Below are 17,389 nucleotides of genomic sequence, written 5' to 3' on the forward strand. Positions count from 1 at the left end.
CATGCAATCCTGCTCACTGCTTACACAGGGATGAGGACCAGGGATACATTGAACTGTATCCCTCCTAAACAAGTAGAAAGGTAACCTGGTGAAGGGAGTTTCTTGAGTGATGAAGACAGCTTCAGAAGCAGGACAGGGACTTCAATAAGTGTAGAAAGTATACCCCAATTACCTACCTCAAATACCTGAACGTTCTATACTTCACCTATTCCTTTTGTCTCGAAGCTGCCGGATATATCAATGAGATTTTGGATTAAAAATGAAAGTTTATTTACACGCTGAAACCAGACGAAACTGTACTTATCCATTTGAAATGCATTTTCAATATGCAAAATATCCTTGATCGTGTGAAGTAAATACTTTTATGACATTAACACAAAACTATTCAGCAAGCAGACTGCTGCATGATACCTGACTGATTCTGTCAATAAAAGTTTAGGCGGAAATGCATTAAAAAGTGAAAAATTCCTTCTTGGTTCCATTAAAAACCTATCAAATTAGGAGTTTTAGTGCGCTTGTCTTGTTTTCTATCTGCTCTAAAAGTGTATGGTGCAGGAAGCCCAGGCACCACAGTGACAGCGCAAGAGGGGAGAGGACGCTGCAGGAGCGGCCATGGTCGTGACTTCAGGTTTCTTCTCTCAGCTATCACCTTCTATCTATGGCTTGCTTGGCACAAAACAGGAGTTTCAAAGTGTAGTAGTGTAAAAACAGTAGCACACACCGATACCTGGAAAAAGAAATCCTATTCCTAAGGGAAACCAGAAGAATTGACAGTTATTTGTGAGGAAGGATGGAGATTTATTTCCCTAAGAAGCTGCTTGGTACATGAATTGCAGAAGGCACAGCCACGGACATGGAGGCCACAGATTCACAGGACTTGATTCTCAGCCCATGACTTCAGCTCTTTGATAAGCATAGGATCACAAAATGGTTTGGGTTGGATGGATCTTCAAAGTTCATCCAGTCCAACCCCTGCAATGAGCAGGGACACCTTCAACCAGATCACGCTGCCCAGAACCACATCTATCCTGGCCTTGAGTGTCTCCAGGGATAGCGCATCTCAACGTGTTTGGTTGTGTGGTTTCCTCGCTTTTAGGTTTTGGATTTGGGGTTTTGGGGGGGTTGTGTTGGTTTTCTGTTTGGTTGTTTAAGTCAGCACTATAGCTCTTGCAGAGGAATCCTTCCACAACCAGGTTATATTGGATTTCTTCCAACAGGATAAGGAGAGAAAGCAATGGGCAAGCCGATGTAAACTCACACTTGGAAATGGAATTCACAGAAGGATGCAATTTCCCATCCTAACATCCTGGCTAGCAGAAATCAAGTACCTGACTTATTAAAGCTTCCTGCATGTGGATGCTTCCTGCTGTCTAAGCAATTATCAGGCATCAACAGGAGGTAAAAGCAGTTACCAAAACTGCTGTATACCTTTCATACAAACTAGTTTCAGAGTGGATACAGTAGCTATGGATAGACACGGATAGGGTCCAAAAAGAAAGGCTGGAGACATGTTTCAGTAATCTAAGATACTCCATTTTTTCCATAAAGACTATTCAGCCTCTCGAGGGAATAGCAGTACACTGCTGATGCTTTTTTAAAGCAGGATTTCCTGACAAAGCAGCAAGTGATCAGGTTACCTGCTCAGGGCAAAACCCTGACATCTGTAACTTCCAAGATGATTTAATATCATCAAACAGCCCAAACTCTGTAAGGCTGGTCACTGACCATCTGACAGCTTAAATCTGGGCTTATTAAGACCTAGTTCTTCTGACATCCTCTGTGGCACTCTTAAGCCCATCTTCCCTGCTTCCTTATTAACAGTTTTTGTTACAATAAACAGTTTTGTTACAACATCACCCTATCGTACTCCAAGAAACACATAACTCATTTCTTACTAAGAAAATACCATCCTGCTAAAATACTTGCATAAAATTTGCTTTAGGTTTCCTAAACAAGCTACAGCACAATGATGAGATGGAGACAGGCAGTTTCGTTACTGCCTTGTCCCTTCTCTCTTCTGTTTGCCTGCTTCATGAACCCTGAAGAGGTAATAAGCAGCAACACAACACAGAGTATAGTATGGTTGCAAACAGATACATACATTCAGGCAAACAAATACTGCATAATACCAATTACTGCAAACCATATCAACACACAGTTAATGTTCTAATTGATACATGTACCTTAATATCTCCTCTTATCCTAATGTTTCTTGTTAAGGTGCAGAATTTACCAGTGTCTTCTCTTCTCATACTACAACACACTGTGTAGTAAAAGCAATGTGGCTGTTAACTTGCACACGGCAGTGCTGCTGTTGCCCACTTCACTCGTGCTTTACCTGTGTTGGCCCTTTCAGCTGCATCTAAATGAGACACGTTAGAGCATAAAATGCAGCCAGAAAAACCTCTAGAGTACCCCCAGTAGATTACGAGTCTAATTGGACTTCTCCAGACAAATAAATCACATGGCACCTAATGATGGGAAGCACATTTTAAAAGGTATGAGGCAGTCAATACCTACTCATCTTTAGGCTACCCAAGGCAGCCTAATTAATCTTGTCACATCAGCTTTGATGTCATCCTTGTTTCTAGTTCTAACTGTAAAAAGTCAACTGCAAATCACAAATCCAAATAATGTCTTTATGTTTTGAAGATTTCGTGATGATTACAGTATAACAGCCTATTAAGAAAGGAAAAGGTACAGGACCTCCAAAGAGGGGTTCTGTTTATTCCTGTTGTATTGTATTAATAGTCTGAGTGAGGGACTACATTTGCACTCATCAGAGCCTTCTTACTATAAACTGCAGGAAAACATTCCTTGAGACAACCACCTTCATGCCAAACTGCTGCCCAAAGCAAATTCAAACTATCATCACTTCATAAAAAAAAAAACAAAACCAAAAAGCTTTTCAACTGTAACTCCTCAGGTAGTAGCAAGGTTCAATAATTACATTGCAATGCTCAGGGGTTTGGAATATCATTGCGTTTGAAAAGCATCAAACCCCAAAACATCATTGGAAAGTGACCTCATCTGCTCTATCCACTATCTGTCCAGGCCAAACCAATTAAACCAGAACTAAAACCAATTAAAAACTGTTCAACTTTAAAGCATCTGTTGTAAAAACTGTTTAAGACTTCGTAAAGAGAAACCTTGAAATGCAATCTCAGTAACAGGACTGCTGCTACCTGCTTCCATGTTCCAAGCCTGATGTTACCTTGTTCGCAATACTTGTGATGAATGACTTGATGTCCAGATTAGTTGGGCAACTCTTCTGACAGGGGGCATCTGCACACTTCAAGCATCTACAGGAATAAAGGAAAACATGTCAAGGAGATGTGGAACACAAACGCTGCCAATAAGGTTTTTGAGTTAGCATGGTAGAAGATAAGCCACAAAGGAATAATAGAGAGCATTTTCATTAAATTTCTATTTAATGAAACCTCAAAATTAAAACATGATCATTACTGATTTGCATTCAACACTGACTGGTTACGTTCTGTTGACTCCATTTTACAAAGGCAGGCAGTGGGATGCAGTTACAGACATATGGACTACAGATGTCCCAGTATTAGGAAACAATGCCTAATTACATAGAAATCACTTTTCCCCTGGCATCCAAGATTGCTCAACTTTTGACCATATCATTCCTCTATTTGAAAAACATCCATGCTGGGAACCTGTATGGACTGATGTAGTTCTGGAAGTGTCACTGTGGATTACATTCTGGAGGTTGGATAATCAGACGTACAAAAGCAGCAGTATTTCCACAGCAGAATTACTTTGTCCTGTATGTGCCAAAGACTTAGAACACTGATGAATTTTCAAGTCACTTCTCAACCAGTTTCTTGTGATATGTTTGTGACCTCTGAAAATGATGCTACTGACATTAGGGTCAATAAGACTATTGAAGATTCCCAATGGAAATCCCCAAAATCCTCTTCTTGTCATCCCTAATGACAAAACCGAACTGTATATTAAAACACAGTAAGTAGCAAGGAATTATTAGCTGTTCCTGCTTAGTCATCCATGAGGACAGAATCACAGAATCAACCAGGCTGTGAAAGACCTTTAAGATCATCAAGTCCAACCAGCACCCCAGCGCTGCAAGGCCACCACTAATCCATGGCACTAACAGCGGCATACATAGTGATGTACCGCTCTGGTTGCTTGCACAAGTCCCGTCTAAGAATTAAGCTCTCAGGGTATTCTATGCAATCTGCAGTAAGGAAATGCAACAATGAATTAAAAAACAAAGGTAAAAGTCAGCCTAAAAAGTAAAATGGTTTTCTACTAAACACAAAGGTACTTGTGCACACGTTCAGTTTTACATATAGAATCCCAGACAGGTTTGGGTCAGAAGGGACCTTAAGATCATCCAGTTCCAACCCCCTGCCATGGACAGGGATACCTCACACTAGACCACGTCACCCAAAGCTCTGTCCAACCTGGCCTTGAACACTGCCAGGAATGGAGCATTCAATCACATCAATATCTATCACAGGTCACATGCCACACTGCCATTATCTTGGAACTCATTCAGTTATCCCAGATGCTCTTTCAAGATCATTTCTTTATCAGACAGAATTCATGTAAATTCATTGTGGGGTTTACAATCTATGGAAAAGGAAAGAAAACCTGGGTTTTATGTATTATCTGAGCACAACTACTGAAGTTCCACTAGTCCACCTTTAGGAGTGGTACTTGTTACTGGAACTGGGTACTTTCAGCCATAGAACATCTGCAAGAGACCTGTGGCCTACATGCACAAGGAAATGACAAGCATATTAAAAGGAATGAAATGCTTCAAATACCCGCAGTGAAAAACTGGCCTCATTGTCAGTCACAGACACTGCTTTTGGTTTGCTTTGGGGATATTTTGGTTGGTTTTTTTTCAGTTAAGAGTGAAATAAAGAGAAGACCAAGCCAGTTAAGTAAAAGATTAGTCTTTCACCTTCCTATTCATTATCATCTGCCTGGGTACTGAAGCACCATGGAACCAGCAAAATGTGAAGGCACTTGGGAGAGGCTGTTTGGATTCTCTCACTGAACTAGTAGTGTGATGGGGAAAAGATCTCAGGGATATGTTTAAAGCAAAAAAGGTCTCGGAGGCTGCAAAAGCTAAGAAATCTGATAAAGCCAAGTCCAGGTCCAACACCAGAGCGGGTTACTAGTTCTAGTAGCCAGATGTCAGAGGACTCTGGCATAAGAATCATAGAATCATAGAATAGTTAGGGTTGGAAAGGACCTTAAGATCGTCAAGTTCCAAACCCCTGCCATGGGCACGGACACCTCACACTAAACCATGTCACCCAAGGCTCTGTCCAACCTGGCCTTAAACACTGCCAGGGATGGAGCATTCACAACCTCCCTGGGCAACCCATTCCAGTGCCTCACCACCCTAACAGGAAAGAATTTCCTCTTTATATCCAATCTAAACTTCCCCTGTTTAAGTTTGAACCCATTACCGCTTGTCCTGTCACTACAGTCCCTAATGAAGGGTCCATCCCCAGCATCCCTATAGCCCCCCTTCACATACTGGAAGGCTGCTATGAGGTCTCCATGCAGCCTTCTCTTCTCCAGGCGGAACAGGCCCAACTTTCTCAGCCTCTCTTCATGCGGGAGGTGCTCCAGTCCCCTCATCATCCTCGTTGTCCTCCTCTGGACTTGTTCCAACAGTTCCATGTCCTTTTTATGTTGAGGACACCAGAACTGCACACAATACTCCAGGTGAGGTCTCACGAGAGCAGAGTAGGGGGGCAGGATCACCTCCTTCGACCTGCTGGTCACGCTTCTTTTGATGCAGCCCAGAATATGGTTGGCTTTCTGGGCTGCGAGCACACACTGAAGCCAGCTCATGTTCATTTTCTCATTGACCAGCACCCCCAAGTCCTCCACCGGGCTGCTCTGAATCTCTTCCCTGCCCAACCTGTAGCTGTGCCTTGCATTGCTCTGACCCAGGTGTAGGACCTTGCACTTGGCATGGTTAAACTTCATGAGGCTGTCATCAGCCCACCTCACAAGCATGTCAAGGTCCCTCTGGATGGCATTCCTTCCCTCCAGCGTATCAACCGAACCACACAGCTTGGTGTCATCAGCAAACTTGCTGAGGGCGCACTCAATCCCAATGTCCATGTCAGTGACAAAGATGTTGAACAAGACTGGTCCCAGCACTGATCCCTGAGGGACACCACTTGTTACTGGAAGAGCGCATTAAGTTTAGCTGTGACTTCAATATACCTTAAATATACGCTGCCCAGCACTACCCACTGACAGACCCATGCTCTGAATGCCTTAACAAGCAAAACCAGGCCAGTGGGGACCTCAGAGGGTTGATGTGGCCAGAGCAGTGTGTCAAGAGGTCTTAGCATTCTAAGCAGACTGAAAGGCAGCAAAGTTTTAGTACTAGAAGCTGGAGAAGAAGGAGATACACTAGACAAAATAAAAAAGTATGAGGGCTTGGATGATCATTTTGCCTAGTAGGCAGTAAGGAAAGAAGAGGCATGGTTTAAAAAAGGCAACAATCCCATTCCGACTTTTTGATCTTCACTCTCCTGAACATAGTTCCCTTTAAAATACAACAGTCCTGCGCCCAAGACCAAAAGAATGGCATTTCACATCAAAAGCATTTATGTCGATTATATAGAGAATAATGTCATGTCAAAAATGACTAGGATGGCACCTAGCAGCATAAGGCTGCGTGGAGACCCCAGAGCAGCTTCCAGTGTCTGAAGGGGGATACAAGGATGCTGGAGAGGGACTCTTCATCAGGGACTGTAGCTACACGATAAGGGGTGATGGGTTCACACTGAAACAGGGGAAGTTCAGGTTAGATCTAAGGCAGAAGCTCTTCCCTGTGAGGGTGCTGAGGCGCTGGCACAGGGTGCCCAGAGAAGCTGTGGCTGCCCCATCCCTGGCAGCGTTCAAGGCCAGGTTGGACACAGGGACTTGGAGCAACCTGCTCTAGTGGAAGGTGTCCCTGCCCATGGCAGGGGTTGGAGATGGATGAGCTGAAGGTCCTTTCCAACTCAAACCAGTCTGACTGTACATTCTATGACAAGCAGTGCACACATTCCCCATTGTGGCTAACAAGCATCTTCAGCACATTATTTTTCTTTGGATTTTTGAGCTGTTTCCACAAGTAACAGCTGTTGGAAATGTCAGCTACTGGGGGGGGTGGGGGTGGTGGTGGTAACACAAACTGGAACGTGAGTTTTGGGGAGGAGGGAAGGGTGCCATGAATATGCCAGGCCAGACTTTCTCTTATAATAATACCATCTTCTGCTTCTCTGAGCACTCTGCAGACTAAAGTGCACCAGCCTGCCATTAATCCCACTTATCACCCTGACAGCTCAGTAATTACACTCCCGCTCTAGCTAGGTACTGTAAGGTACTGTAGTCCTAATAAAACATCAAGCACTGTGCGGAATGCATGCTGGTGAGGTGTTTTATTAAACTTGGGGGGTTGATCATCAAGTGACATTAGTGTTGACCTACTTTCCTATCTGACAATAAATTATCCTTTGACTGTACCATAATAGATATTACAGAGTACATTTACTGTACCGAGGAGCAAAGGTATGGCATTTTAGTGAACTAGGCACAAGAAAAAAAGCATAAATAAAAATAGGAGAATCACCCACCACAAAGTTATTACGTAAATTGCTGCAAGGGATTGATCCTTTCAAAAATCACAGCAAAATATCATGCTGATGAGAATGCACCAACAATTACCACAAGCTTCAATTCCACATGTATGTCCCCATGTGAAGAAAACCCACATATCCCATATGAAGAAACAGTTAAATATTACACTCCTTTCCTTTTTCTGGAAGTGTATTCCCACCCTGTGAATTCCCACTCTGTTATTCTACAAGGTTCTTCCACTACTTCGCTTTTAGCTCAAGGTAACGTGAACAACAAGGTAGAAACTGAGATTCCATTTCTCTCCTTCACCAAATTGCAATGAAGAGCTCCATAATCATGATTTCCTACAGCAAAAGGCAAAATAAACAAATAAACACCCCACCCCCCCCAAAATAAAACCACAAAACCCACCCACAGAAATTAAACATCCATGGTTTTAAGTGGTCTTATTATTCTGGGCTGCAAAAATACACAAAGCATCAGACAAAGCCAGACCTATGCTAATCTTAGCATATATAGTGCAGCATGTCTTAGTAAAAATATAGGAGAGAATCCTTCCAACACCCCATTACCATTTTTTCCCCTATTTGTTCATGGAACAGCATCTACTTCAGAAACATGGAGCCTGGATGTTGTATGTTAAAAGATGCGATTCACAATATTCACTTCACATGCATATTGATTTCCATGTAAAAGGCAACACCAGAATCTGCACTGCTAAACCCCAAACTCAAGGAACTCAAAGGAATGCTGTTTTCCATTCTGGAAGCACTTAGCTGTTACTTCAACCCAGTCTCATAGTGAAATGGTAAATTAAGTTAGCTATAAACCCCCTACCAATGCTATGCAACTATAGCATATTTATATAAATATTTATGCAAATATTATAATTTGGCATCACTTTAGAGACATGCCTGTGACTATGTAATGACAGAAAATCATGTTTCCCACACATCCAAGCTCAAAATTTACATCTTTTACCCAACAGTGTTAAATTATACATATGTATCCCCAGTGAACTTCAAATCTTTAACTTCTTCTGTTTCAATGTTGCAAAACTCAAGTTATTTATTCAGGTGATCCTGCTTGTAAATCTCTCTCAGGCACACAATAATGCGAGCAAATGATGCTTATGCAGTAGCCCAACGTTATCAGCTATCTGGGTTATACCTATCCATTTTGTCAGGGCAAAATAAACACCTAAAGCCATTCACAAACACAAACCCATTCACAATCGACCTCCACTAGCTTGGGTACTAATAAAACCCAACCCCAACACAAAAAAAAAACCACCAACTACCACCAAAACCCACTCCGCAACACAGAAAGCAGCAGACGACGAACATCCAAGATGACAAAAGGAAAAGGCACTTCAGAAGTGGTGATTTTTGTTTCCTAATGGAATGAAAAAAAGGAAAAATGGAATAGCCAAATAAAAGTTGCAAATTTCTGGAACACACAGTACCCGTTGGGATACAAGATGCAAGAAGTCATGAGGTATATCTGTGCATAAAAAGGAACAGTAAGCAAATGAGGAAAAGAAAGGATAAAAAAAGCAGCAAGTTTCACCACCAAAATCTTTCCCTTAGGAAAAAATGATACCAGAAACCAGTTCTCTCATGTACACAGGAGTAAGGGAAGCTATAAGCTAAGGACTAATCTTCAAGTAATAGTTTTCATTGTTTCACTGTGTTTTATCCTAAAGTATCTTATATCCTAAAGTATCCTAAAGTATTACCATGTTTTATCCTAAAGTTAAAACATCTGACCTCCAGACAGTCTAAATTCTAGGTCTAGAACACCTCTTCCCATGTTTTTGCTTTTAAACAAAGAGGGGACATTTAGTTCTATCATTACCTAAACCTGCAGTGAAGGATTGTCTACCTGGCAATAATATTACCTGAAGTGCAATCAAATGTGTGCTGGAAGGCCAGGTGTGAAAAAGATCATCTGGAGGAATATTTGACAACAGATTGCTGCTGATAACCTATCAAATTCTCATCCATCACAAAACAGGTCCAAATAACCTTTATCATGCTTAGTGTTGGCAGAGGTTTGGAAGCAGATGAAATCCTAATGCATTTATGTGGCTTTCTGCAGGACATAAAGATTCATTTTGAAAAAAGGCTTCCAGCTCTACTATTTGTAGAAGTTCCTAAAACTTTATCCCCTAGACAGAGAATACCCATGCAGCAGTTTTACTAAGGCTTCACAATGATGCTCTGTATCCACTTCCTGATGCTTTGGTCACTTAATTTTAGGAGAATGGGAGAGCTGATTCAACTCAACGAACTAGAGGACAGTTTGCACAGCAGACCCAGTTCCCATGTCAAGGCTACTGCTGGTTCCTGCTAGTGTCTAGCAACACTCTCTAAACCCTGAGTAGGGGAGGGTAAACAGTAGAAGAGGGCACACGTAAGGAAGAAGTAAATCTGTATTTCCAAACAAATCAGTTCTCAAGTTGAATGCCCACTGCTTTTGATGACAGAAGTGAAGAGCATCCCATAAGACTTTCCCTTGAGGTTCAATCTTTTAACCGCATATGGCTGATCTTCAGCTTTGTCTTCCCTATTTCATCTTGCTGTACTTCAACATGGTCAAGGACAACCCGAACCAGAGATCTGGACATGCATACACTCATTTCAACAGATGTCACAATAAAGATCCTCACCAATGGCAAGCAATTGGTGAGAACCTACAGGTGGCAGCAGTGTGATGAGTGCCAAAGACAAATGATACTTAAGAGGAGTATTTGTTTTCATTCAAAGTCAAGAAGCAGACAAAGGGACTCTTACATGCAAGGCTGAGGGCTCTGTGGTGTACGTGTAATGTGACAATGGAGATAAAATCATCTGAAATTCAAATCAACAATGAAGACATCATTTTGGACCATAAGAAATCTAATCCCTAAGAAACATGTCTGACACAAAGGGCACTGGAAACTGTATAAAAGGCAGTGAACACAGACAATACAAACCAGCAGGTACCATGGTCCTGGCTATGTAATACTAGAAGGAGAAATCCCCAGCCTGTTAGCAATGCACAAGAACCATAAGGAACAAAACATTCAGTATCACTTCCATTGGCAATAGTAGCTCCTATCTGAAGAAAGAAGGAAAGACTCCCACATCATCACTGTTGCCTCTTTAATCACCTGGGAGTCCTGTGAGCCTTCTGCAGACCCACAGAAAATGGGACAACTTCTCCATCAGTAAGTTATGATGACCAGAGGAGGCAAGTCTTAAATAGAGGCACTCTACAGCATTAGAGACAGCTATGACATTGCTGCTAGCAGCTACAGGACGTGTAAGGGAGGTGCTTTTTACTGAAAGGAAGAAATACTCTGAGTTGAAAGTTAGTCTTCAGACACAAAAACCTCCTACCCTAGTGCAGAATAATGGCACTTACAGACAAGGTTATTTTTGGACACTTAAGAGGTACTGAATCATATGGACATAGACTCCAAATCATTCCATTCATCAATGACTCATCTTTCTCTTTTCTTCTCTCCACAACCATAATTCTTTTCTCATCTACTTCTGAATCCCCCTTGAGTGCAGGAACTCTCCTCTCCCCTTTGCATCTGCTTGGCTATTTTATGTTTTCTGCAGTCTTCTTTCACCATTCATCCAAAGCTGTTCCACTTCTCTGTCCTATAACTTTTTACCATCCTTCACCGTAACTCCATTTTAATGGATAACACTGATAACATAAATAATGCGATCCAATGCCTGCCAGGAGGTATTTGCAAAAGTGGTGTAGGAGTCTGCTCCTAGTCACTTCATGGAAAATATATCCTGTCTGCTCTTAAATTCCTCCTGTCCTTTTACTGTGACACAGAAGTTTTCCAGTTACCATATTGCAATATAGCCCCAAAGACTACTGCCTTTCACCCACTTCATCTTATATAGCTTGTATAGCATTATTTTAAACCTATCTCTCCAATTCATAATGTTACAGAATAAAGCTGCTCCATAAATTACAGCTGATTAAAAATAGACAAAGCAGTGTGGCTTACAGAACATCATAGCACAAAGCATGTATATCAGGACATGCCAAATGAGAAAAGCTGGAGCATCCTTTTGACATACCAGAGATCAAAACATTGGTTTTATATATAATGCAAATCATTTCAACCATCTTCTGCTTTCTCACAGACTCAATCTGTGAGCAAGCAAATCAAACAAATGGTTCACATTTTGATTGGGAGCTATGTTATATGCAGCTCATCCCAATCAATACTCTTACTAAAATGTATTTTAACATCACCAGCACTAAACTGGAATACCTTTCACTAGCTCCTTCACTCCCACGCTGAACACCTCTTCTTTGGAGTTTTACCAGGACAATTCCTTTACAGCATCCTTAAATCCACACATTGTTTTTACAATCCATTTGTTCCACACTGCTCTACAACATTCTGACTTCAAAGCCAAAGTTATTATGATACTGACTCACAAAACATTATTGCTGAGGTGCAGAAACATAATGCTCTCAGATGGTAGAAAGGCACAAAGTCCAGTGAGTGTCAAAACCTATTTGTTCTTCCTCCTTCATGGTAGATCTTAAATGGGATATGCCAATCATACAGCTCCTCATAAGTATGTACAGACTCAGTTACCACTCAGCTCTCTATTATCAAACCCATCTACAAGCTTTTACTGCAGCAATTATTCCACCTCAGCCTCTATGACTTAAGACACAAAATGAACCTCTGATTCTTCATTTGAATGTTATTCTTTTCCATTTCTCGCATTCATTTTCAAGCGACAAAGGTTTCTTTCCAGTTTATCAGCATGCTAGATTTTGGAAGGGGCTATTAAAAAGAACAACCTTCTCTTTCTGCTCCAACCAGGACCATGCTGCTTCAATTTTCATTTTTGACACAAGTGGTGTCACTAGGTTTCCATCAGGTAACGCAGTCAGAGAGGAAGTCAGACTTCAGCTCTAGATACTAAAAAGACAGCACCTACAAGCCCCAGCAAGACCAACCTGGTTTCCATCAGGAAGTATTTGAAGTTATTCTCAAGCAGCAGTTGCCAGTTTGGGTGCTGTCTGTCACAGAAAACCATCATGGGGAACAGCACCTGATGTGCTTGGGAGACTTCTGGTCTTCTCACCTCTTCAGTTTCTCATCTGTTAAACTGTGACACCTCCCTAATGCATTTTGGTTGGCCTCTTTCTCAATATCCTGTGCCACACTATCACTGTATCTCTCTAAAAAGGTTGTATTTAACTTGCAACATTTTCTGCTATTCCCATGAATAACAAGCTAGATATTGGTTTCAATTAGCTTTAGCAATTCAATACATTGATTCGACCGCTGGCTTTAAAAGCTGACCCAAAGGTGGCCTTGGGGTGCGGGGTTGAGCTAGATAAAACAGTAAGTCTCTTACTTTTGCATATCTCTTTCTAACCTTTTTTTAAACAACACCTTCAATGAAAGCTCGGCTGTTTCAGCTTGCAGGTGGGATTAAGAAGGTAAAAACAATCCTGTAAGAGCTCTGTATAAAACTACAGAGTTTACACAGTGTCATATAAACCAATGAATGTTACCAGATGTGCTGTAACTGAAGAGTCAACAAATGCGGTGCTTGAACTCATATTAAAATCCGGATTTAAGTTTAGGTCCTGCAATCAGCCCACACATCCTATATACCTATTCCATGGCCTCACTGCTCCCACCAAGTGCTTGGCTAAGAAGTTACCATTGCTCTCTGGAAAATGATGCTGGGAACCTCCTTAGTACATAACAAGCTTTAAGACTGAAACGAAAGAATGAAAGAAAAGGTATATGGGAATCTGGGTCTTCAACCTCAGTTATTTAAAATTCATATAAGAGGAAATAAGGCTGAACTTACCAACATACAAAAGTGCAGGATACATTCTGGGTAGAAAAATCTACTTATCCTGAGTTTAATTTTCAGCTTTACCTTTATACCCACACCACTGGCCAAATACATGAATGTTTAGAGAAAAGCAGATGACCACAGAATCATTAGGGGTTGGAAGGAACCTTTGGAGATCATCTAGTCCATGATGTAACTACTGAAGTCTGTGATAACCTGAGGGCCACCTTTATCCTAGGAATGTATTCCATATTCCTAGGAATCCATTCCAGAAGCTGAATAGCTATCCAGTTTTCATAGTTCATTCTTACAAATACTAAACTTAAAAAGCAACAAAGAAACCTGCATCTTATAAGTAAAGGATGTATCAGGTAGAATATTTCCTCCAGTTCATTTCCCTTGGGCAACCTGGTCTACTGTAAGGTGTCCCTGCCCATGGCAGGGCTTGGAAATGACTGATCTTAAGGTCCTTTCCAATCCCAACGATAAGATTCTATGATTTCAGAACTGAAAGAACTCTTTTTCTCTTTAATTTCAAACACAACCACTTTACATATTAGAGATTTCCAGCAATGTTCAGCTGAAGCATCGTTCCCTCTTCCTTTGTCTCATGTTACGCATCACGAAATTCTGTGTTTCGAAAGTCTTAATCAACACTCCAAATTCATTAAACCATCCCAGAAAACTTCAGTGCAGTTAAAGCTGTTATTACTGTCAACAACTCTCTTGCATTTCAACCTCAGAGTTTTTAGAGTTCCAAAAAAGAAAAGTTAGCAGTTAAAAGTCAATTTGCAACTTGTCTGGCAACACTGACTGCGCTTCACACCAGCTATTAATTAATATTTCCTCAACACCACAAGAACTCAATATAGCTTTTTGCTTATTGTGCCAAACGCAACAGTATCCAATATTCTGCCAATAGTGCAAAAGCTGCACAAGAAGCACACTTGTTGGTAAGACTTTGATGCTACCTATTTAGAACTCGGACTGTGCTGTGTCAAGTGCATGAAAGCAGTACTTTAGCTGACAAAGCAACCACTTGTGGCTCAGGCACACCTAACCTCATGGAGCTCTAACAGGCACATTTATGTTCAACACAACAGTGATCCCTTTCACACAGGAGACAGCTGTTACATGATGTTCAATATCCTTTTAATCCTCTATAGACCTCAGACAGAAGGGCTGACAGAACTGACAGGTTTTATTATAGCTTGCCCTCTACACAATAATCTTCATTCACCTGGACTGATCTCCCCGAAGTGTTAGGGACTTTTTGATTTACATCAAGGATCACTTCTAGTCTTTTTAGGAGAAATTATTTTCCTGTAGCATGCTGCTTCTCCTGCGTAGACTCCCTCTTCAGAATATGAAGCACAAAACATTTTGTCTGTTTATCTTAATGTCAGTGAATCTCCTTTGGGTTTATGTCAGCAAAAACACACTTTACGAGTTCAGTCATAGACATTTTCTCTCCCCAAATGCCTTCATCATCTGTATCTTACAACTGACACTGTACAATAACTCATTAACAGCAGGAGCACACATCTACCATTTCTTTCATTGAAAAGATGTAATACATTTCATAACAACATATACAACAACCTACTGCAAAGTATACCTAAAATGCATGAATTGAAACTGTAAGAAAATGTTGTCAGTTAAAAACTACAAACCCAGAAGAAACTGATTTCCTCACTAGAGCACCACAAAGACTCTAATAATCAAACCAATAGTGCTGATGCTCATCTGCCTTGCAGTTTAGGCATGCCAGCAATTCCACCACTATTAATCCAAGAGTGATTTAAACAAAGAGCCATGGTGGAGAAGCAGTCTTGGGAAAGGCAGTAGAAGCAGAACAAGCTAATGTTTGCTTCCCTTATTTTTAGGATCTGAGGGGCAAAGAATTCTCTGGCTCTCTTTACCACCATAGAATCATCCTGCCATTTGCCCAGAGAATGGATCTGATGGCAACCTAGGCTAGAATCCAGGCACTTGCAAGGCAGGCTTCACTGCCCTCTACGTACACAATGCCTTCCCATCAGTTCCAAACCCATGATACTAGTAGCACGGTCAGTCATGATATAAGGTCAGTCACATTCCCACTGTGAGCCTGAGAAAGATGCTTCTTCCCATGCAGGAGGTAAATTACTGAGATTGACCGGTATTTTCCCTAGAAATTAGGCATGTACAATGACTGTCTTCCATCTCCTTTTGCCAATAAAGAGGCTTGTCTAAGACACCTTGAGAAGTGACACTGTCACTTGTTAACATGCTTTGCCATCAAGACCCAGAAAAAAAAAGGAAAGATGACTGCTATTTTGGTTCTAATTTGCATAGCATTCTGCATATATTAGCCATAGGAAAACGATGTATCCCTGCTTCTAATGCAGAGGCAGCTTCAAAAAAGGGTGGCATTTTCTTGGACACTTTGCTGTTTAAGGGAATTATTTGGCTTCTCTACCTTAAATTTATTTAAAAACGAAGGATTCAAACCCAGTATCCCCTCAGCAAATGAAAAGAGCTTTATGACACATAATAACAGAAATCAGACAGATCAGCACAGAGCAAAGAGAAACTCTTTACAAATCACACTAAGAATCAAGGTTGCATTCTTAATGACAGAATAGTCTGGGTTGGAAGGGACCTTCAAAGCTTATCTATTGTCCAACACCCTGCAATGAGCAGGGACACCTTCAACCAGAGCAGGTTGCCCAGAACCACATCCAGCCTGGCCTGGAATGTCTCCAGGGATGGGGCATCCACCACCTCTCTGGGAGACCTGTGCCAGGGTTTCACCACCCTCATGGTGGAGATTTCTTCCTCACATCCATCCCGAATCTCCCTCTGTCAGTTTAAACCCATCACCCCTCATCCTGTTGCAACAAGCCCCTGCTCAAAAGTCTCTCCCCATCTTTCTTATAGCCCCTTTTAAGAGCTCAAAGGCCGCAATAATGGAGTTTAAAGATATAAATAATATTTCAATAGCAGACAGATGAAAACTCAGTCTTATTTGTTTACTAGAAGTAAATACACTCAGTAAGAGTGAATGATTGGTATGTATGTGCTATAGCTACATTTTGCTCTAATCACCTTTACTGTGAAGACTTTTACAGCATTCACAGTATGATGATATAAATAAATGACACAGCCAAAAGTCACTCTCCAGACTATTGACATTTACATAAAACCAATACATAATTCAAATAAAAAGGCTTTCTTCCTCTTCTTTTTCTAACCAAACCTTACGGAGATAGTAGCAGGAATATGCAGGCTAACTTTCAATCAATCTAAGTGGTCACCATTAATTTAGAACCTGACCCTCTTGATGGCAAAGCTTGTTCATAGAAGCACTGCACACATCTGCCTTATCACAGTTTTCATTCATCCAGTGCAGTAAAGCACCTACATGCAACACTACTTATTGGGCATATAAGATAGCTTTAAAATCAACCTTAAAATCTCATCAAGCAGGACTGCCATAAAGTTAGATGGACCGGAGGCTGGATGAGATGACCTAATGGGTTTACACTATATCTCTGCAATTTCTCCTAGTATGTTGAATAATGGTCTTTAAAAATGGCAAATTTATGTCTGCTTATCTATCTGCAGTTGAGGTTCCCCACAGAGATAAGCAACTTGAAAGCATTTAAGAGTTCATGGATCTCTCAATCTATTTAGGATTACAGGAGTGACACAAGTATTCATTTTCCCTATTTTTAGCACCTTACCAGCAAATAAAAGGATTCTAGTTAAAATAACAGTACCCAAAGACTCAAAATAGGTATTATCTACAAGGATTTTCCAATGCAACCACCTCTGAACACATTTTCCAAAGGGTTTGATTTCTAAACACTGTAACAGGGCCTTTTGGATGGATGTATATTGGCAAAGAAAAC

General features: G+C 41.1%; 1 protein-coding gene across 2 annotated transcripts in view; it reads right to left on the reverse strand.

The window, feature by feature from the left end:
* Nucleotides 1-17,389, reverse strand: part of DPYD (dihydropyrimidine dehydrogenase) — a 346,003-nt gene that overhangs the window by 243,725 nt on the left and 84,889 nt on the right. For both annotated transcript variants that reach the window (XM_057402775.1, XM_057402774.1), the window contains exon 4: nucleotides 3,215-3,302. In XM_057402775.1, the coding sequence (XP_057258758.1) occupies nucleotides 3,215-3,302 (88 nt within the window). The remainder of the gene's footprint in view (nucleotides 1-3,214; nucleotides 3,303-17,389) is intronic.

Source organism: Pezoporus wallicus, unplaced genomic scaffold (genome assembly GCF_028554395.1).
Source record: "Pezoporus wallicus isolate ANWC-B61680 ecotype Strahan unplaced genomic scaffold, APGP_CSIRO_Pwel_v1 contig_8333, whole genome shotgun sequence".
Lineage (NCBI taxonomy): Eukaryota > Metazoa > Chordata > Aves > Psittaciformes > Psittacidae > Pezoporus > Pezoporus wallicus.